This window comes from Pseudopodoces humilis, chromosome 3 (genome assembly GCF_049639895.1).
Source record: "Pseudopodoces humilis isolate 2021_Gansu_Grassland_sample_001 chromosome 3, ASM4963989v1, whole genome shotgun sequence".
NCBI classification, from domain to species: Eukaryota; Metazoa; Chordata; class Aves; order Passeriformes; family Paridae; genus Pseudopodoces; species Pseudopodoces humilis.
Genome location: NC_142202.1, coordinates 57,064,762 through 57,086,538, shown reverse-complemented (window position 1 = coordinate 57,086,538; position 21,777 = coordinate 57,064,762). Strand labels below are relative to the sequence as shown.

At 38.4% G+C, this 21,777-nt stretch overlaps 1 protein-coding gene across 1 annotated transcript in view; it reads left to right on the top strand.

Annotated features, from left to right (window-relative positions):
- The window catches only part of PPP1R14C (protein phosphatase 1 regulatory inhibitor subunit 14C), a 51,830-nt gene extending 35,134 nt beyond the window's left edge, over window positions 1–16,696 (top strand). The window contains exons 2-4 of the mRNA XM_005518396.2: window positions 4,834–4,917; window positions 6,283–6,315; window positions 15,402–16,696. Of these exons, the coding sequence (XP_005518453.1) occupies window positions 4,834–4,917; window positions 6,283–6,315; window positions 15,402–15,476 (192 nt within the window). The 3' untranslated portion in view covers window positions 15,477–16,696. The remainder of the gene's footprint in view (window positions 1–4,833; window positions 4,918–6,282; window positions 6,316–15,401) is intronic.
- The last annotated feature ends 5,081 nt before the right edge of the window (window positions 16,697–21,777 follow it).

Below are 21,777 nucleotides of genomic sequence, written 5' to 3'. Positions count from 1 at the left end.
CTTTGAGCTTTCACGTTCAGTGACTGGTTGCTAATGAGGTGAGTGCCTGATGGGAGAGAAAATAATTTGCAACTGCATGCTAAAGGTTTTATCATACTGGAAGCAGCATCCTAAATGTGTTCACTGATGATCAGCAGTACAAACCAATATTCACTGTTGCATGAACTGCTTCACCTGGCCCAAAAGAAATGAGAGCTAATTTTGTTTTGCTTTTTTTTCATGTCTACCCTTAGATCCTAATGTCTGCTATGGCATTACTGCTCTTAATATTTTAGGACTGGAGAAAAACACGCTGTCATTTAGTCCTGAGGATTTTTGTTCTTACTGCAAATTTCATGAACCCTGGCACTTTGGACTACCATCTTGCTGTCTTCAGCATCCTTTCCTAATCTTCTCTTCCTCATACCAATCAATAGATGGAGCAGTCTTTTTGTCTTGTAAATAGCTTTATATTAGCTGTGTATTTCGACTCTGCACTTAACTAGGATTTGCTTTAAATAAAACAGAGCTTTCTTTAAGTCTGGATTAATAATTTTTGATCACTTAAACTATTATTTTTATTTTTTTTTCACTTTTATCCACTTTTTCCCTCATGCGTAAGTCCCCCAAAACAACTGAGTGCTTTGAAACAAGAAGCACATAAGTTTTTCTTTTGTGTCTCCTAAAAATTACTCTTTGGTCATATTAATTTACCTGGACTAAGTGCAATCCATTCATAATCCCACCAGGCTACATATGCAAGCAATGACTTGTAGTCCTGGTGATTTATGGGTTTTTTTATTTATCATCCTGAGACTTGTATCCCTGTCTTGCAGTGCCATCCATCTCTGCAGATGAACTGGTTTAGAGCTACCTTTATTAGATGCCCAGCAGATGCCTGTTCTAAAATAAATAAATAATTCTATATATTAAATGTATATTTCCAGAAAAACTGGGACTATTTTCTAGTTTGGTGTTGATCACTTACGATCTTCTTCTTGATCACTGCCACTCTTCCAGGACTCCAAGAGAAACCCCCGATTCATACAATCTGAAACTTGCATACGTCTGAATTGTGTGGTCATCTTTCTTTCCTTCTCGTGCATTTTTCTCGTTCTCCTTTCCTGCTGTTTCCAAACTCACTATACAAATGATGATTTTAACTTTTCTTGCTGCATTTAACTTCTCCTTTCTTTCCCAGATTTAAAATCTAAAGTAAAAATCAAACAAGCCTATTTAATTATTTCTCAGCACTGCAAATGTGATGATGCACAGTGAATAACAGTGAGGGTGTGGGATAGTAGGTTAATTTGCCAGTTGGATTTATCTTGGGAAGTTATCCATAGAGCAACCATTGCCCTTGAAATTTTAAAGCCTCCAATAAATGTTTAATTAGTAGATACTTGGAATGATGTCAGATATGCTTTTGCTGAACTTTTGCTGAGGTGCTGTCCTCAGGGTCAGCAGACTGAAGTATGCAAGTGTTCCTCAAGATGCCACTGCAAAATCCACCTCTTTGGCTTAAGCTGCTGTGGGAGCTGGTTTTGAAGACCTTTTTCTGGTCTCACTAAAAGATGTTCACCTGTTTCTATTTCATTCACCACTGCCAGCTGGAGAGGTTGTAATGCCTTAAACTGTTACAGCTGTTTAGTGCTTAATGCATGTCTGTGCCCAAGGTCTTTTGCCAGTAACCTGCAAAGAATTCATGCAGCCTAAGGAGTAATGGGGCTGTCTTCCAATGCAAGGTTGAATTTAAGTTGCATTAAATATCATGGAAGTTGTCTTTGATATTTTCTGACTTCTGAATGATTAAGAGGAAGTCGGCTCATGTTCTGCCTACATTGTCGATGCAGACTGCAGAGGGTGCTTAAAAGGAGAGTGTCCATCCTCCTTTCCCCTGAGAGTTTCAGTTGATAGATGTTTGCATCCAGAACCCCCACACCCCTATTTTAGCTTTTCTGGGGGCTGCTCCCTGTCAGCATGCTGCTAGTGGTTTCTTGCCCCCTCCATCATCTGCTATTTGCATCACTTTGTCTCCCTCTTACTGGAGTAGAACTGGTGTCAGTGTTTGTTTTTTTGCACAGCCTCATGACAGTAACAAGACCCTTAAAATACCATCCTTTGGCTATTCTCAGACCCTTTCAGGCTTGGCCCAGCCCAATCTGTATCTAGCTGTTGAATTGTAATTGGAGCAGACAGACTAATCTCACCAATAAAATCTGTCAAACAGAAGGCATGACTTTGTCTTTCTTCCTCTGTCATTACAGCTGTTATGGAGTGGTCAGGCCCCCAACCTAAGGGCATGTTTTTCATGCCTAACATAAAACTGTTTAGATCATGCAGGCACAGTAATTCAGATGGAGAAAAGGTATTTTGATTGTTTGTTCATTCAGCCAAAAATAAGAGCGAGAGTTTCCTTTTTGGGCTTCCCCCTCCATTTGTGCTGTGTATCAGAGTTCAAATCTGCTGTGAAGTGAAGAAGATGCATGTGATCTTTTACAGAAAATGTAACGTAATTGAATGCCATTGTGTCAGATACAATTATAGTTCCTTGTTTCAGAAATATTTGTAATTTATTTTTTGCTATCACTTTCTGTGATGTACAGGAGCTGTGTTATCTCTTATACCAAAGTTTCAGTGAACTGTTGGTGCAGTTGCCCTCTGAATTGATGGCACTGTGAACCTTGAAGATGTAGGAGAAAGTTGATTGGAAGATAAGAGGAAAGAGGGATAGAAGCAAGGATTTCTTCCACTCAAATGGTACCATTCAGAGTAAAACTAACCTTACAGGAGCATTCAACTTCAAGGGAGTGTGATCACAAAAAAGCATTTTATACCTTCTAGGCAATTTCCCCTCATTGCTGCTTTTCAGTGTTTCAGTTTGCCACTCCAAGGGAGAAGAGTTCAAAATGTGTATCTGACAAAAATTCAGTGTACTGAACAACACTTCTGAATGCAGACATATGCACAATTGCTATTTACACAGCTCAATGGATGTGTATTTTGATAAGTTTACAATATTAGCAGTAACTCGAGGCACCCTGTCTTAACAGTATTTAGGCTGAGCTGCTTAGATAAAATATTCAGGAGGTTCACTACCTATGTGGGGAATTTCTAGTTCTTGGTGTGATATGCAAATTAGCATAGAGTTGGGATAGTAAGCTACTAAGTAACTGTTACCACTATTATGGATTATTATTTATCCTTTCCAATTCTGATGGGTTTTGCTGAATATATATAGCCTATGGAAGACTTATCTTCCTTTTGTTTAAATTACTAGTGAATCTGTTGCATTGGATTAGAAACTCCCATATTGCCAGATTGTGCTATAGTAATTGGTATGTTTACTTCATCTCAGCAAGTGTCCATGCTTCCTTTCCAACCAGGCTGATTGGGAAAAGGGTGTGCTTTGTGTATTTTTGTTCATTGGGTCTAACTGCCTGCATGACTGCACTGTAGTGTCCCTACACACTTTCCTTCAGAGATGGGGAATGGGAAACTTAATCATCCAAATTCTGTCCTTCCTCCTCACACCAAGAGCTGTTGAACAGCTAGCATTTTAGCTTGAATTTGATACAGTTACTTGTTTGCCGCTTTGATGCTTAACTTTGCTTAGATTAACTTGAACTAACTTATTTTCATTGCTAGTGTTTGCACTGTCTTTTACCCAGTAGAAGAATAATTTTGGTATTACCCGAGGCAGTTGCTGTTGGAGCTGTTAAATTATTTCACAATTGTTGAAAATTCTGCAATTTGCTAGAAACCACCCCATTTTTGTTAAAATGCATTTTTAAAGGCTCTTGAAAAGTGTTGGTGAGGTACAAGAATGCAGCAGCTGCTGTGATTGTTTTGCTTCATCCTGACTCTTAAATCCACCCTCCCCTTTGGAGGCTTTCGGGTCCCTGCTTTCATTAGGTATGTGTCAGAGTGATGCCACACCAGTGAGTTGATTGATGGCAGTGTACTTGTGGGAGAGGAGAGTCTTGCAGTGCCCATGTGTTGGCTTAGATGGAGGAGGGGCAACAGAGGAGCTGAGGCTGCTGTCAAGGCTGGACTTGGTGTGGCCGAGTGGCTGAGACCCGAGTTTTGTATGTGCAGCAGGGAGCTGCTTAACAGTTTTGGTGAGAAAATGTATAAAATGGCCAGCAGAATGTTCTTTGCATAAGTGAAAATGCAATAAATGGTGGTATCTGTGGATGATGAATTCTCATTGAGATTCTGGAGATCAGGGGTCCTTCAAAATGTATGGACTGCTGATTTGACTCGAGGAACAAGGCATCTGATGTGTTGGTGATGCAAAGAGAGAAGTGTGTGGGTGTAGGAGGTTTCAGAAAAGTTCTCTAAAATACTCTATGCCTTAGACTTTGTGCTTCACTGCAGGTACTGAAAATATGAGTTCTTCTGATGCAGCATGTATGTCATCCTTGTAAGCAAATTTTTTACAGAAGGGAGATATTCCACAGTGTTACCAAAACAAACAGTCCAAAGCAGTCAAAAATACTTTCAAAACAATTTTGTGGCTTGCTGCAGTTAGCTACTTCCCCTTCTACTTTATCTTCTTCGTCCTCTTGCCCAGTACTGTGAGAATAGCATGACTTGCCCTGCTGGCCATGAGTTAGTAACACATCCTGGCTGTGAGCAAAGGAGTGCTTAAGAGCTGTCACCTCCTGTGAGGCTGGGGCTTGGCCTGATGCTGGCCTGGAGCAAGAAATCAAGAAGAAAGCAAGAAATCACGGTCCCCTATTGATTTCCTTGTCTGGCTCCAGGAAGATGGGTTTGTGTGCTATCACTGGGCTGCTTTTGGGTTAGTTGAAGAATAGCTCTATGGACTAAGTGGGTATTTTTGCATTTCAGGAAGAAGAAATGCCAGAGGTAGAAATTGACATTGATGACCTTCTTGATGCAGCCAATGAAGAGGAAAGAGCTCTCAAATTACAGGTAATATTATTTTATAATTTTAAATAGGAAGGTGGCTAAAGTAATGCATCTGGATCAATATCATGTGTTTGATTGAATCCACTGTGAATGTAGAATTAGAATGGAGAGATTCCTAGGTCTAATCTAGCATAGTCTACTAGACTGTTCAAAGGTAATCAAAATCCTTTTAGATAAAGAATTTTTGGAAGGTAACTGATAACACTAGTAAATAAAAGTTCAAAGAACTTGATAATAGAGGGAAATATGCTAAGGCATATCAGCCTCATTCTAATTTGTGCAAGTATATAAAAGGAAGAACAGAAAACACAGGAAAATGAAGAACAGCACGTGTAAAAAGCTACATGACTGAGAGTCAATTATGATGACCAGATAGTTTCTGTGATTCAATCAACAATAGAAATATGTATACAGACCAGAATTCTTCCCTTGTGCTTAGGCTACTGGCAGTTATTTCTCTCTATTCTCTCTATACTAGATAGAAATTGGAACCCATCAAAAAGTTCAAAGAAAGGGTAAGATAGTCAGGAACAGGGTTAGAATTAGCAGGGAAATTCAAAAGCTATCTGCTGAAATTACGCGGTTTAAACCAGCTCTCTAAGTCTTTGAAGCTTGTATGAGGTAGGAGTTAGTGAATGGAAGAATGAGAGGGAGAAGAAAAGAAACATCATTGCTTTAATGTAAATCTCCCTCTAAATCAATATATAAAACCAATAGGAAATGTCTCCCTTTATAATCTTTTCAGATGCATTAAGAAAAGGAAAACTGTTCCAGAGTCATGGCTTGCCCTCAGCTTGCTTCTGGGAGGTGACTAATGTGGTACTTTGATGCAGCACATCTCATTTTAGTGCCTGTTTAGCACTCTTCCCGGTGCCCACTGGCCAGCCACAGAGATGTGGGGCACGGCCCCAGGCTGTTTGCTCAGCATTCATAAATAGCTTTGCTGCCTCTGCCTAAACTAGCTGCAGCAGCCCCCTGCTAGGAATGCCCTGCTAGGAATAGCTAACATCTCTATTTCTGCATTGCAAAGACTCTCATGTCCTCACAGAAAGCTGCCTTTCACATGTCTGTTGCTGGGAGAAGTGTTCTTGGATTCTCCTCCTCTTCTCAGTTTTTCCAGGAGATAGGGATTTTGTAACTTCCTACCTGGAGAAAGAAGCTGTTATTTCTCTCCTGGTATAAATCACTCTGATCAACATGGGGAGCAAAGGTGACTTGTATAACTGGGTTTTCAGTAACATCTTCATTCAGTGATTGCTGTTCTTGTTCCTTTTCTTTCTCCCCTCCCTTTCCAGGTTTCATACCATGACTTGTTTATGTTCACAATTACTCTGTATGGATACTGACACTTTCATATTTTGCTTCTAGGAAACTCTTGTAGATTGCTACAAACCAACAGAGGTAAAAGACTTTTTAAATTCTATTAACCTGTGGAAATGGTAGTTATGTTCAAGCTAAAGTAACTTTTTTTTATTCTTATGATAAAGTAACTAGATGAATATTAATGGCTGGCTAATAGACTTGGAGCTTTGTATCCTGAAAATGTTTGTGGCTGTCACTTAGCTACAGTAAGAATGTGATTGTACCCTGTGGAGAAACTGCTGGTCATTCCAGCTTAACTATCAGTATTGTTTGCTGTAATGTCCTTACTGACTATACTGACTTTTAAAGCTGCCATGTTTATAAGAAAACTAAATAGAATTCTCATCAGATGGCTAAAATATTTGCATGTCAGACTGTGCTCTTCGCTGTGAAATAACTTAATTGTATCTAGGACAGTAAAATTTATTCTGAGAACTGCTATGCAGATGTGCAGCTCAGCCAATTGTTGTGTGAATGGACTTGAACAAAATTGTGGGATAACCTGTACTGGCAGGATTTAGTTACTCAACTTCCAACTTGTGTAACTTGTGTTAATGTGTCCAGTGCCAACATAGCCTGCTTTTCATACAGTTATGTGTGCTTACTAGGAAGAGTAGATATTGTAAAAAAACCCCTTGGACTCATTGTAAAAATCAAAAGTCTAGGTCATGGGTCAGTTTGTTAGTTCCATATATAGAGTCAGTTCTTTCCCAGAAGTGGCTGCTGCACAGTATTTAATAGAGGGATTTGTTTACAGGATTCCTCTCAACAGAAACCTTTCAGCTGTGCATGACTAGAAGCCAGCTGTTTGGCTTTGAAACAAGGCTGCAAATGGGTTGATTCTTCTGTAATATCTGCAGCTGTAGCCACATAAATTGGTGGGGTTTAAGGATAGTCAGACTATAAGGAAGAACTGCTGATGCAGTTGAATAGGCACTTCACAGTCCATGAGATTTTCTTCAAGGCTTTTCCATTGTTACTGATTCCTATGGTAGATTGGGAAGATTCTCCAGAATTGCTATTATAGTTGCTGGTACAAACATTTTGACAGCGTAGGGAATTGACCCAGAAAGACTCATCTGATAACACTTGTAGAGTTTGTTGTGTGTTTTATATTGGTTACCCTAGAGCAGGTAACACACATTTCCCATTATGGAGTTGCTATAATGCCAAGTCTTCACTGTCTCACTGTAGTAATGCTACACCACAGATGACCCTGTCAACCTTCTCCAGCCCTCTCTAAGCAAGCGCCACTGAACCTTGGTTCTTCTTAAGATAGGTGTGAAGATGGATACGGCATGTGGAGCCTGATGTGGCTCTTGTCACAGGCTAGTAAGAGAAAGCTGGAGTCATGACTAGGTGGGAGGAACAGGTTGCCAAGAGCTTAACAGTCATTCATGTGCTGACCTCTTATCTCTGTGTTGTCTGAAGGCAGAGATCAAATAATTACTCTTCTTCCTTCTTCATTAAACATGTAATAAATTATTTTTATTAGCTGTGAAGTTTGATATAATGCAAGGACAAATTTCAGAGAGCTGATAAGGGTACATGACAGATGTCAATGAGTATTCCACTGGAAACTTTGGTTGTAGAACGACAGGAAATATTTGTGCCATACTGGTAAATTAAGTTGGTGTGGCAGTTTGCAGAAAACAAAATCCTGGACATATGTCCTTGTCTGCCCTTAAGGCACCTGGATCAAGGTGAGATTTTAATACTGAACTGGTGACCTGTCTTCAATCCTTTATGGATGGGATGGAGGCAGTTAATCTGTTCAGTCTTATCTGTGAGAATTTTCATCTTCCTAGACAATCTCTAGAGATAGCCAAGTTGAGGGCGTACTTAATCCAATCATTCTCTATAAGTAGCTGAAAGGAGGTTGTAGACAGGTGGTGTTGGCCTCTTCTCCCAGGAACCTAGTGATAGGTATGTCAGGGAAGTTTGGGTTAGACATTAGGAAGAAATTCTTCACGAAAGGGTTGGTAGATATTGGAATGGGCTGCCCAAGAGATGGTGGGCTCACCACTGTGGAGGTGTTCAAGGAAAGGTACTTCATGCCATGGTCTAGCTGACAAGGTGGTGTTTGGTCATGGTTTGAACTCAATCTCTGAGACCTTTTCCAATTTAATTGGTTCTGTGAGGATAGTTTCCAAAAATGAGTCACATCCCAGAACTATTTTACAACAGCAGCTTTTCTTTATCTATGGCATGATGAGCCCAGTAATACTTCATGACTGCTAGCTTAGGCAACTTAAAAATAGTGATTTTTATCCTGCCATGTATGGACTTAGAAGATGCTTTTAGTTGGCTTAAACTTGCTATATAAGGATCAACACCTTGTCTAGAAAATCTGCAATATTTTTATATTTGCAGACCATTCAAAACTATTGAGTGAGTTGGCTTGTGAAAGGATTTTTAGAAAATTTGTGGAGAATGGAATTTCTCCTGACCGATGAAATGCAGTCTGACAAGTGCACTGGGGGGTTTCATCATCAGGTGTTAAACAATTTGCAAAAGGTAGTAATCCCTAACTGGGGGAAAAGTTATGATGTCCCTGCTATTCAGAAAGAAAAATAGTACAGGAAGAAAGTTTAATAACTCAAAGCTCTTATCCAGCTATGAAAAAAAAATAAAAACCCTCTAAACCTGCAAATGTGTATCTTAAATTTTTCTCAATATCTTCCATTTAGACTAAAGGTTAAGGAAAAACTGAGAAATGTTTGTATGTATCCTGGATTGACTTTGCATCAGAATAAGCTGAGCTATTCAGTTCACTTAAAAGATGGAAAGAGTTCCCCACTCTTTAATAATTTGGCCAAAGATAATAGCTGACAGTAACTTATGAGGAACTGTTACAAAACCTTTCTTCTAATGGAAATACAGCTAGACAGTTGAATGTGCTTTAAAATATTAAAAGCTTTTCTTAGGTAGCATTTATGGCTGTTTTAATTTGTATAGAAATATGCTTAATGTGGACCTTTATGTAAAGACTCATTATGTACACAAACTTAAATATTTAGTATCTGCTGAATCAGTGCCATAATCAAATTTTGGATCTGAACTTTCATAATTGAAGAGGAGCAGGGAGTAGTATCCTCTTCCTGCATCATCTGTGTGCCAGAGCAATCAGTTCTTCATACATTCCCACACCACTTGTGGAAAAGTCCTTTTGGGGGTGGTGGTGGAGAATCTTAATGTTAGCAATGAATATAACAAATTTAAATATAATCTGCCATCTTGATGATGATGTTTAGAGACTTCACAATAGACTCTTATTTAGGATAGGAAGATAGTTCTGATTGTGAAATCAATGAGGTTTTTTTCAGGCATGTATTTTGAAGAAGGCTGACTAAATCTGTATTGCTGTTACCTCTGCTGTTGCTAACAGCAAGGCCACTCATTTAGACTGGGCATTGGAGAAAATCTGAAATATTTGTGGCTGATGTGAATTAGAGCTTCCACTAGTGGGACTGCCAACATGATGGCAAGAGAAATGACAAGGAAATTCTTAAACTACTTTGGGAGAGAAATCCAATGAGTGGGCAATTTTTATGCTTACTGACTCCAAAAGATGCAGCTGAGTAACACAAGGACTCTGGATAATGAGTGTTTGAAGAGAACTGGATAAATTAGATTTGCAGTTCATTTACTTCTTTTTTTTATATATAAATATACAAAACTTCAGATGAATGGGCTGGAGATCTCTCCCATTCAGGTAGGATTAAATCTATTTTGTTAGTACAATTCTTCACTTAGTGCAAAATGGAAGAAAAAGGAGATGAAGTTGCATCATTAAAGAAAGCTACATTCTGGAAACTTCTAATAATAATTGTCAATGTGGTTTGCAAACAAACTGTTGAATTGTGCATATTTTCTGGAGAACTTGGGCAGAGATTTAAGTTACTGACTACTCAATTACTTCAGCACTTGGACTATTGCAGCAGCTTTTAACACTTTTTAAAAAGGTAGAGATGTATTTGCTTAACTGTATGTATCTCTAAATTTAATTCCTAGTTGGAGTAAATTAAAGGCTTGTGATGCAACTTTTTAGAGTGGTTTAGGTGCTATGGTTTTTAAAGGTAACAGCTGTTTTGTGTATGTATTGACATAACGTATGTTTTTACTATGCAGGTATCAATAGAAAGCTCTATGCTTCTGAAACAGAACCCCATAACTTTTAAAGGACCATATGTTTATTTTGGTCCTAATATGTTATGAATTATTTCAAGTTAGTGTTACTATTTGTTTTTTCTATGTAATTGCAAGGCAGCAATATGTAGGATACCCACAAGAAGCAATAGTCACTGCAGATGTGTCCTAAAGCCTCAGTGCTATGTGCTTACATCTGGACAAGCCAGGGCAGCTGATGGATGGTAAATTATTAAGTCATAGCAAATATATTTTGCGTCCATATTACGTGAAATGAAATAGAATCTGTAGAGAAAAAAGATTAGAAAACATGCTTGTTTAAAAGCAATACAGGCAGATGCATTTCCAGTAAAACATGATTTCTTGTTCATCCATTTGACAACTGAATTCAGTGAACTAAAACTTTTTACGTGCCTGCTGAGATCTGCCCTATATTGTACTACAGCGTTGGAGGGAATTAAGATTGCGTGTTTTCATTTCTGCAAGTACTCATGAATACAACTTATAAATACCCATAGCAATATCAGAATGGAAGAGCAAGTGGTGATTTGACAAGAATAAGCTGTGCTTGTTTAAATACTGCTGAATTGGAGAATAATTAGACTGCAAGTCTTTGCCGTAACTAAGCTTTGTGGTATGTAGTTAGTGCCTTATACAAAGCTCAACAAGAAGCGAAATTGCTGCAAAAATTTCCTGCTCTGGACACTGATGGTGCTGTGTCGTCACTGGAAAGAGCATGTTGAGGGCGTACTTCAGTGGGGCTACAGAGATGCTGCACTGGTTCTTGCTAATAGAAGGCATCTTCTGGCCGTGTTCTCCCAAAGCAGTTCCCTTCTTTCTGTACAATTGGCTTTGTGGGGGTTTGAGCCTGTGTGGAAGAGAAGGTGTTTGGCAGTAAGATAGGTTATTATTTAAATTGTTTCCCAAGTACCTGTGGGATTGCTCTTCAGGCTGACTTCAGTTTTTACATCCAACTATTGAAGCCATCTCCAGGAAATAGCCTTGGGCAAACAGTTAAGGAAATCTTGGTTTTTGACCTGGCTACAGGGAAGTACAGCTGTGAAGGAAAGCTGACTTAGGACTCATTTCATGCTCCAGTGAAGCAGGAGGACTAGAAACTCTAAATTTTAGTTTAAAAACTAGTCCTACTACATTGTGTACTGTTTGAGGAAGAGAAATCTGGAGAGGCAGAGTCTAATTAGTCTCCAGAATTAATTGGAAGATTTGAATAGGAAGCCTGGAATTCATTGTCTGTCAAATGACCTCATTAAAACAATGACTCACACCACCAAAGCAGAGAGGTGATTTTCTCCCCTTTCCTGAATAATCATTTCACCTTTGTTTTTTGCCTTTATTATTTTTTGCCTAAGGCTGAATATAAATGAGTACAAATGAACTGTAGATTTGGTCTCTCTTTCATTCAAATTTGCCTTTAGAATGAGAAAGATGTCTTCTAGAAACAATGCTTTAGAATTACAAATTAACAAGATTCTCAGTATTTGTAACAAAGGTGCCTCCTTGCAGAAAATCTGTAAAAAAGAATTTTAACTAAGTTTGCATGCATTTTTTTCACTTTTTAAGAAATTTATTATTTATTTTGTTTACTAAGGCACAAAGTGTTGGTATGAAATTTTTGTTGTATTAGAAGTGCATGTAGCCTGTGTATTCCTGGTTATAGCCCTTCAAGGAATAATAAATAAGTTCTTGAATCCTTAGCTGAATTATTCTTGGTTTTTAACTCCATGAATTAAATTGGTATATATAGGTAGATAATTCAACCTGTGTTACAGAAGTGCTTTTAACATAGATTAGTACATGATCAGTTTTCAATTGTCTGATGCTAAATTTTAGCATATCTTGTTAGAGGGGATTTCAGTAAAATGCTCTGTATAAAATGATTTTTGTGTACAAGGTGGAGACAGATGTGGATATTAAGTCTTGACTCAAATGGCCACAAGGAACAACACTGCAGTTTTTGAGTGATGGCTTAAGAAAACAAAATGGATTTTGCTGACATAAACCTGAGTTGGTTAGTTATAAAGTGAAGGTTTACTAAAATGCTATGAAGTCTCCTTTCCTGCTTGCACGAGGGAAAATGTGCATCTTTTCTAGAACTTTTTCTTTTCCTTCATGGGGAACTGCTAAGCAAGAAAGGCAAAAGCACTGGAGCACAACTGTGTTAATGTCATCAGCTCCATGCAAGTGTCAGATGCAAAGTGATATTTAAATCAGAAATGTGCTGAACCAGTGTTGCAGTTTCGGTGTCCATGGGAAGTGCACAACAGCGCTACTGCACTATGCAAAATGTCTGCCACGTGCAAAATGCTCCTGTTGGGTTTTACTCTTTGGTACTGCAGACGTTTATTTCCAGGAAAAAAAAAAATTCCTGAGGTATAAAGCATTTTAAATTATTATATGTACTTCTTCAAATGAATGCTTTCTCTGCCTTAAGAATAGTTGCAGTTACCTCAGATCTCCTTTAAGGGGTTGACCCTATGTTTTGGTTTATTTCAGCAGCATTAAGAAGTTTCCAGTTGGTGGTAAAATTGCTTGAAAACTTCAAGCAAATATCTTGTTTTCCAAAAGAAGGCACTTGTCATAACGCTGTTCAAAGTATAAGGGGAAGAATTTCTCTCTCTTGCTATAATGTCATATTAAAAAGCAGCTGACCCCGGGCTACATTTCATATCTAAGCAAAACTTGCTCCAGACTCTGCTGAGTTGTGGGGGAATGGGCAGAGGAATGGCAGGGTGAGATATCCCAAATGACTGTAGAGTGCCATTGATGTCCCTTCCCATAAGGCTCTTACTCCTGTGAAGCTGCTGGAGAGTTTCCAGATGTAGTGTTTTCTTGTAGAGTATTTGTGGCTTGAACAAACAATTTTAAAAGTTTTTCTAAGGGTAGAACTGCACTTCAGCCCATTCTTCTCCAAAGCTGTCTTAATCTGATGGAACTATAGGTTTTGTTTTTGTTTTTTTAAATAGAAAGACTTACTGAGAGGCAGTATAAATGGCATTAATCCCAAGTAAAAATCTTCTAAGATAACTTTAGGGAGTTTATTTCTTTAATGATTGTACTGCAAGGCTTTTTATAAGTTTGATAGTAAAAAATTCTGAAGTGTGTTTATGTGTTTCAAGCAGCACCATACCATATAGTTTTGCATTATCTAACAGGTCCTTACAGTGATGATATGATACAGAACTAATGCAATGTGTGTTGAAAGCTGTGAATTTTTAGAGTAAGCATGTTTTCCTCCTTCTTCTGATTTTTTAGTGGAGGAGTACTGGACTGTGACAAGTTTAGAGCTGGTATTGTTGCAGTGGCTTGTGCCTTTGTGAAATAAGACTGCTTCAAGAGGTTGGAGGATTTGGGGGTCTTAAGAAACCTCTTTTTCTGATCATTTTATTAGGGTGTCTGTCCAGATGGGAAGCATGATACTGATATGCCTAGATGTATCCCTGAAGTGGCTTTCACTTAGTTCAGAGTGGAGACCCCACTGTTGTGTAGCTGCTCTGCCTTTGCTGCTGTTCATTGCAGCCACAGGTAGTGTGGATGCAACAATAAGTGTGATGCAGCAGTACATGCAGTTCACTATAGATGTGCATAATCTGTCAGGGAAGGAAATTGGTTTGTTGGGAATATGGTTCCACCAGAAAAAAACTGATATATTTCTCAAGTTAAAATACACATTTACACAGATCTTCCTTGTGTGAAGTGTAGCACCTTATAATACATGTTTCAGTGTGACCTTCTTTGAAAGGTATTGTGTTGTCATTTAAGTGGAGACTTTGTTCACTGGAAATTTAACTTCAAGCATTCATCCAGGAAATCATGCTTTTAGTTGTCTTATAGAATCATAGATTGGTTTGGGTTGGAAGGCACCTTAAAGATCATCTGATTTGACTGCCAAGGCCTGGGATACCATCCACTAGGCTCAAAGCCCTGTCCTGGCTTTTCACATCCACCTAACAGAATAATTACAGTCTGTTTACAGCTAGCTGATTTAATAAGAACCTTTTTGTAAGTGTATATATAGTACTGTGGATAAACATAATTTTCCCAATGTGATATTAAGGAGGTCATTCAGCTTTTAATGCACCTACAATAAATTGTATACCAAAAGAATTTCAGGGAATGGTGCATATCTGTAAGCTTCTGTTCTCACACAGTTTAAAAAGAGGAAATCTGCTGAAACTGAGGAAAATATCACCATGAATAAACGCCTGGTCCATTAATTGCTTTGTGGTGTTCTAGGCTGGGTTTTTTTGGGGTGGTTTGGTTTTTTTGTGGTTTTTTTTTGGGGGGGGGGGTTGATTTTTGTTTGTTCATTTGTTTTCAAAGTAGTGTCATTCACTTAGCTCTGCAACCAGTTTCACCCATCAGAAACCAGTAGCGCTACATCTGGCTCCTTTTTCCTGCCTTGCCTTGGACTGACACAAGTGTTAGTGTGGGCTGAGTGGCGGGCCTGGTCAGAGGGCTGAGCCAGCTTAGAAAGTAGCAGGGCAAGAGAAAAAAAACAGCTGAGATTTTTAGCCAGATCATCTTTCTTGTACAGCTCAGCATACAGCCAGCCAGCATAGTTCCAGCATGGAGAGTGGGAAGAGAAGAACGTTTTTTGGCAAGAGTGCTGATTTCTGTGCAGTCTTAAGCTGTGGAAGTCTGCTTTGACTGTTTGCATTGTATCCAGCCATAGGTTTTGCTTTATTCAATAGTTGGTATGAGGTCCTGTGCAGTAAGAGCCTGAAAAATGGGTTATAACTGAGCTGGGACAATCACAAGGAAAAGCTCATTGTTCACACTTTTGCTGGATGGGGAAGGATGTGTCTAAGGTTCCCAGCTATCAGGCCAGAGAAATTCCAGCTTAGTAGTAAAAGCTTAAATAAAAATATATCATTGACTTTTTTTTTATAAAAAAACTTGATTATGGTATTATGGGATCATTAAAATTACTCATATTTTCTTTTTTTTTTCCCTAGGAATTTATCAAAGAGCTGCTAACTCGGATAAGAGGAATGAGGAAACTCAGTCCCCCTCAAAAGAAGAGTATATAAATAACTCAAAGTAATAGCACTCTGTAAAAGACATGGCAAGGGAAATGGGACTTTGAATACAAGACCTTTATTAAAATAATTGTCTTTCTCCACAACTTTTTTGATTTTATTCAGTTTTGACTCAAGAATTTTTTTTGTGTGTTTTAAGGGTTCTTTTTTTAAGTGTCAATTATTTTTTATCAAAAATATCAACAATTTGGATGCTGCTCAACTTTCACCTGAGGATTACTGAAGCAAGTGAAGAATCCAAGAGTTAGTGATGAGGGGCAGCAAGCCTATGTGGTGAACCAGAAGATCTTGTAAATTTACAGAGCTAGGAGACCTCTTCTTGCAACTAGTTGGATAACGTTTCTTAAGTTGGTTGTACATTTAACTCATGGATGTCAAGTTTCTTGTGCTTGTCTGTACATAAATTTTAAAGTGGGTTGTGAATACTGTTTCACATGGATGGAAGGAGAAGTTTGTTATAGTAAATTATTTAAATGGTGGTTATTGCAAATTTGCTACCAGAAGGTACCAATTTAGATTACTAAAATGAATGCTGCCATTTTTCTAAATACCCTTAAAGCAGCCAATGAAGAATCTCATCATATCTCCTTGTTTAGACTGCAGCATATGAAAATTGGGAATTTTAAGGGCTTAATTTGTAGACTTAAAAGTTATTTGATTGACTTTGATGCTTTGCCAGATCACTTCCTCTCCAACTCATGGTGTCTTGGGAGCTGTGCTAACCTATACTGAATATGGGCCTGGAGTGATATCTAGAGAAATGTCCATCACCATTTAAAAGTTGGTTCATGCTGGAGGAAAGGCAGTGATATGAAAATTAATTGCAAGTACTGTATTGCATTTTATGATGTGGTCTTAATCAAATGCAGATTCCTCTTCTATAAAGGTAGGCAAAGAGTAATACAGCCTTTGTTTATGGCTCTGCCCTGAGAAGTGGGGAGACTTCTTAACCTGGGCTCTCTTACTTGTAAGAGCAAGAACAGAGATGCCTGCTCCCTTCTGGAAAATGTCCTAACTAGAATGTTTGATAAGCTACCATTTACTGGTAGGTGACATTAGTCAGGCATTTTATATCAAGGGTGCTCTGAACATATTTTATTTTTCAAAAGAAGTACATGTTTGTGAATTTTATGTATACTGGCAAGCTTTTTTAATGTATTTAATTTTGTAATGTTTACTGATGATTTTATTTACCAGATATTTACTCAAATAAATGGAACAACTTGTGACTTGTTACATGTACACTTTACAAGACTACTGTTGCTGAGTAGGTTTGTAAATGGAATTGCTGGTCAAAAAGAGAAGCCTGTGAGGTGGTAAGTACATGGGAACCCAGGTGTATTGACCCTAACTGGTTTTTAACGTACTCAGTATCACTCAGCCCTTGCACAGTATCACTCACACTCCTGTAACCTGGTGCACAGCTTCACTTTTGAAGGTCTCCTCCACATAAGGCCTTCCTTCCCTGTGTCCTGGGAATTTAAAAAGGGGTGGGGGAAAAAAAGCTTGGAAATTCTTTCAGGTAAATACTGGAAAATTCAGATAATGTTTTTTGTCCACCAGGGAGGGACTGTAGGGGAAGGCTTACACTGGGTGTCAGTTTCCTATTGAAGGTGTGGCAGAAGGGGATCTTTCTGGAGATACTCTTCCTTTCTTCCTTTAGGCACCTTTTTAGATCATCAAGAAATTCCAGCACCCCTGAGAAAAGAATCACCTGCACCATTTTAAATTTAAGTCTTGTATCTTGCTAAAGTTGCAATTTAGCTCCGGTTTTGACTTGCTGGCAGTTCTCATGTTCAGAGTTTTGAGCTGGAGTCTGAAATAACCCACCTTATTTTTCAGTTTGAACAATAAGGATTCTAATAATTTTCACATTCACAGATGCATTTTGTGACTTCACTGACAATTTCAAATATCACTTTTTTTCCTTTATAATGGTGTACCAAATCAGATGTCAATTAATGGCAACTGTACCAATTCTCTCATTACCATTTAGAGAAAAAAAATTATAACCACCAATATTTTTTCTTTGTTTGACTAAAAGCTGCCCACCCAGCTGTACACATGACATGTTTGTGTCTTTTATCCTATTCATCTTGCACTGAAGTAGCTGTGGAAGGTAGCAGTGTACACCTTCTAAAACTAGTAGGCTTGGTGGTACGCTTAGAAATGGTGAAGACTGGGATGGTCCTTGAGTTTTCTTGCCTTATGGAATGGAATAAGTCACTTCTGAGAAGGGTTTCTTCTCCATCTTCACAGGTTTTGCTGTTTTAGAAGTGTCAGTGAGGAAAGCCAAGCTCTAAATAGCTTTTTTTTTGCAGCTGGCCTGATTTTCCTGAGGATTTACAGGGTCTCAGTCTTGCTAATTTTTACTTAATGGAGCTACTCTTGGCCTTGGTGTTAGTGAGGGGAGAATTGACCCATTCACTAAAGATTTAATTGTGCTTTATGCCTTTATACTGTGTGGGTGTTCTTGGCTCTGTGGCAGTATTCAAGGGGGATATAAATAGCACACTGTTACTGAAACAACTTGAAATTAAATCTTGCAGCCCAGTCTCTTCACTGTCTTGGCTGCACAGCTTTCATGAGAAGGGCCAAGTTGCTGCAATGAGAGCTTCCTCTGGGCTTTTTTAAGTGGTTAATGAAAGAAACTGAAGTTCCTTCTAAAATACATAGTGGAGCTGAGGTTTTTGTTTTGGAATTGAAGTGCCTCTCCAGTATAAAAAAATTGCCTGCAAGAGCATGTGTTTCTGGAGTCTGCTTCATGACATAATTAGCTTTTGCATGTTTTACAGCAGGACCTTACAGTTGGCTTAGAAGGAAAAGCAAAGTGCTTGTGTAATCATACTTATTGTGCCTCATGAGGCTGCAGTGACAGGGTGGTGTACTCCTGTGGCACAGAAGAAAGGACATGAGCCATTTGTCTGCCAGCCTCATTTTTAATATAATAATCTCATCCTTCTCCCCAAGGATGGAGATTAGTTATGAAGTTGCTATTCATGCAGGGAACGTAAGGGTGGAATGTGAAAGTTTCTCTATTCTCAGAGAATATGACCAAGAAAAGCAGGAGCAAAATATCTGCTCCATTTGTGCACTTGAAACTCTTTGACAGTCTTAGTAAGAATTCTTAGTACTTTATGCTGATAGGTATAATAGTGTATGTGAAATTGAAATTACTCAGCAATTTTTTCAAATTCAGGACAGTCTTAATATAAACATGCAGCTCCAGGGTAAAAAAATTGCCAGCCACACCATGGGTCTTATTCTGAACAAACAGCTGAACTGAAAACTGGTGAAGTGCTATAGCAAAAGGAAAAATTGCATCTTGGCTGCATAAGATTTGTCATTGTCATCCTCATGCCCAGATTGTGTACAGGTACTGAGTAACTGTGTGCAATACTTTTTAGAAGGTGTTGAGATTTAGGAAATGATGCCTAGAGAGGCTGAGCTAGAACAGAGGCTAGACAGAGTTGAAGGAATAAAGTAGGTATTTATTAAAAGACCTCTAAAGGATACACCTTGGGCACTATAAGAGCCCAGCCATGGCTCAACCCAGGATGGATGCAATATGGACAATTGGTCACGAATTTTCAGACTTTTATAAGTTTTGACCCATTTACACATTTGGGTTAATTGTCCACTTACAGCTTCAAGGTTATGATGTCCTATCCTCCCAGATTGTTCTTCTCAATTTCCTGTTTGTACGTTTTGAGCCTGAAGCTGCAATGGTGTCCTTGGTTCTCGGGCTGGAAAAGGATTGTTTGGTGTAACCACACTGTGAAGAGAACTTGCTAGAACTTTATATGAAATTCAGAGTCACACACTAAAGCAGTACAGAATCTAAAAAAAAATATGAAAATATGTTGGGAAGTCCAGGAAAAAAACATCACAAAAAAAATTACCTGTTAGGAAAACAGAAGTCTTTTGTTGCTGCATGTATTTCTGTATGGAAAGAAAATGAGAGATGTCAATGATTTTATGTATTGGAGAAAAGCATGAAGAGGAGGAATGCCTGGAAGATAAAGGAAGGAAACTTGAACAGTTGAAGAAAATAGAGCATCCTGATGGTGATGAGCCCCTTAAACTTGCTACTGTGGGAATAGGTGAGATTGACATCTATTAGTATCTCCAAATTGAAATTGGATACTTTTCTAGATAAGTTGTCATTGGACACTTCATATATTCACATATTGAGTTTCAGTCAAGGTAATCAAAGGCCTTAAAACTCTATACTTCTGCTTCATCGGGTTTTGTTTGTTTGGTGTTACTTTTTCTGTGATTGTTTTTGGTTTTGTTTTGGGGTGGTTTTTTTTGTTTTATTTTTTGGTTGGTTGGTTTTAGATTTCTGTTAAAGCAGAGGAAACTAATAGGAAACTGATTTCTATGTATTATGGCAATGTAGCTACATGCTCATGTAGTGGTCAAATCAGATTACTAATGCTAGCTACAGATTTTATATAAAACTTCAGTACTTTCTATTTGACTTTCATGTTACTACTTTTAATTTTTCTGAAAGTAAGCAAATAGTAATTGTGAATGTAATTAAAGTTGCTATTGAAAGCTAGAGAGAAGTTGATGTGAAGAAGAGAAAATGTGACCAGAAAGTGCTTAGTGCAGTAAATTTTATTTTTGCCACTGGAGGATTTGGTCATCAGTGGTAAATAGAGTGTTTCTGAAGTTTTGAGATTGCTAGGGTAATCTAACCTAGTGCTGATGGAGTTCTATTTGTTTTGTGGGCTTTTTGGTGGAACTAATTACCAAATTCTATGAACTTACACTGTTTACAGACTTCTCTGTTTTCCAACAAAAACTGACATTAGTTGTTTAAAGAAACTGAGCTATTTTTAAAATTATGTTTAAAAATGTATATAAGACTGAAAATTATTTTGGATGTGCAGCTAACAGGTTTTGTTTGATAGTAAACTCAGAGGTCTTAATGAATTGATGTTTTAGTTGAACTTTTTACTTTATAAGACCAAAATAGAAAATATCATATATATGCGCCTTAGGAGAGGTTTCAGTCTGCTTAACTATATAATACTGGGTCAGACTTGGAGCCCATAATTACTTGGCAAAGAATGGAGGAGCTGATCCTCTTCAAGGACAAAGACTTGTTTTACTACCCCTTCTAGGGGGCAAAGGGGATGAGAGCACAAGAAGTTTTCCTGCCTCCTTAAAGGAGGATCCTAAGTCAGTGTCAGCAAGGCTTTGGCTCTTGCAACAGTTTCATACCCAGTTTCTGCCACTGACCATCCCCAATGAACTGCATGTTTTCTGTTGTTTTTGCAGATTTAATTTCAAGCCTGCCAAAGCAATAGTTACTAAGTCAGTTTTGGTGCCCATTTTCTCCTGTACCTCATGGTGTGTTTGCCTACAGTCTGCATTATTCTTCCCCATTCCTTTAAGTTTAACAGCTCGATTATTTCTCGTAGGGATCTTTTACTATGAAATGGAAATGTGCTGTGGTTGTATTTCTGCCACAGTGTTTCTGCTGTCAGTACCAAGTCAATCCAAAAGACTAGAAAGGATGCTGTAAATTTTAGTGTCTTCTGATTTATGGCCTCATTCCACTGGAGTTTACTCACTTTTTGCATTATTTCTTAATTTCCTTGAGGAAATTTTCGTCAGTGTGTGCACACAACCAAGCCACAGACTCTGAGAGCAAAGCTCCTAGAAATAATCAGTTTCTTTTATATTAAGAGAAAGAATGATAAATGTGGTTTTTATCTTTTCTCTCCAAATATTTGGAAGATGCATTTGCAGTGTCACAGAAATGTTCTTATTTGGAAACCTGAGGGTGTAGTGTAAGTAATGAAACAAGGACTAAATAGTGGCAGACACACAAACTCACCAATGGACACATTCCTTGTGTCCTTTAGGAAAAGAAAAAAGGATCCCACATCCATGTCTCCTGGGCTCAGTCCTTGCCAGAGACTAATCTACTCCTATTAGGCTCTGCTGGGCTTTGTGCTGAGTCCAGGCAAGGACCCTGTGGAGAGGTGAGTACTGGTCCTTGAAGAATACTGCAGATTTGTGTAATTGCACACCAGCTAAATTAATCCTGAATCCAGTGTTTGGGCTGTTAAGAAGCCAGTGCTTCAGGCAGAGCATTGGTAGGATGTGTCATCACCCTTTTCCATTTTGCAGTGACTATGATGTGTTCCGTCTCTTCTGGCCCTGCCACTAAGGAATACTGCAGTTTTTCAGGAATTAAATAGGAAAGAGCATGTTTTCATTTGGGAATAGTTTGTTACCAACCCACACATGCCAATATCTTCATTCCTCTGATATA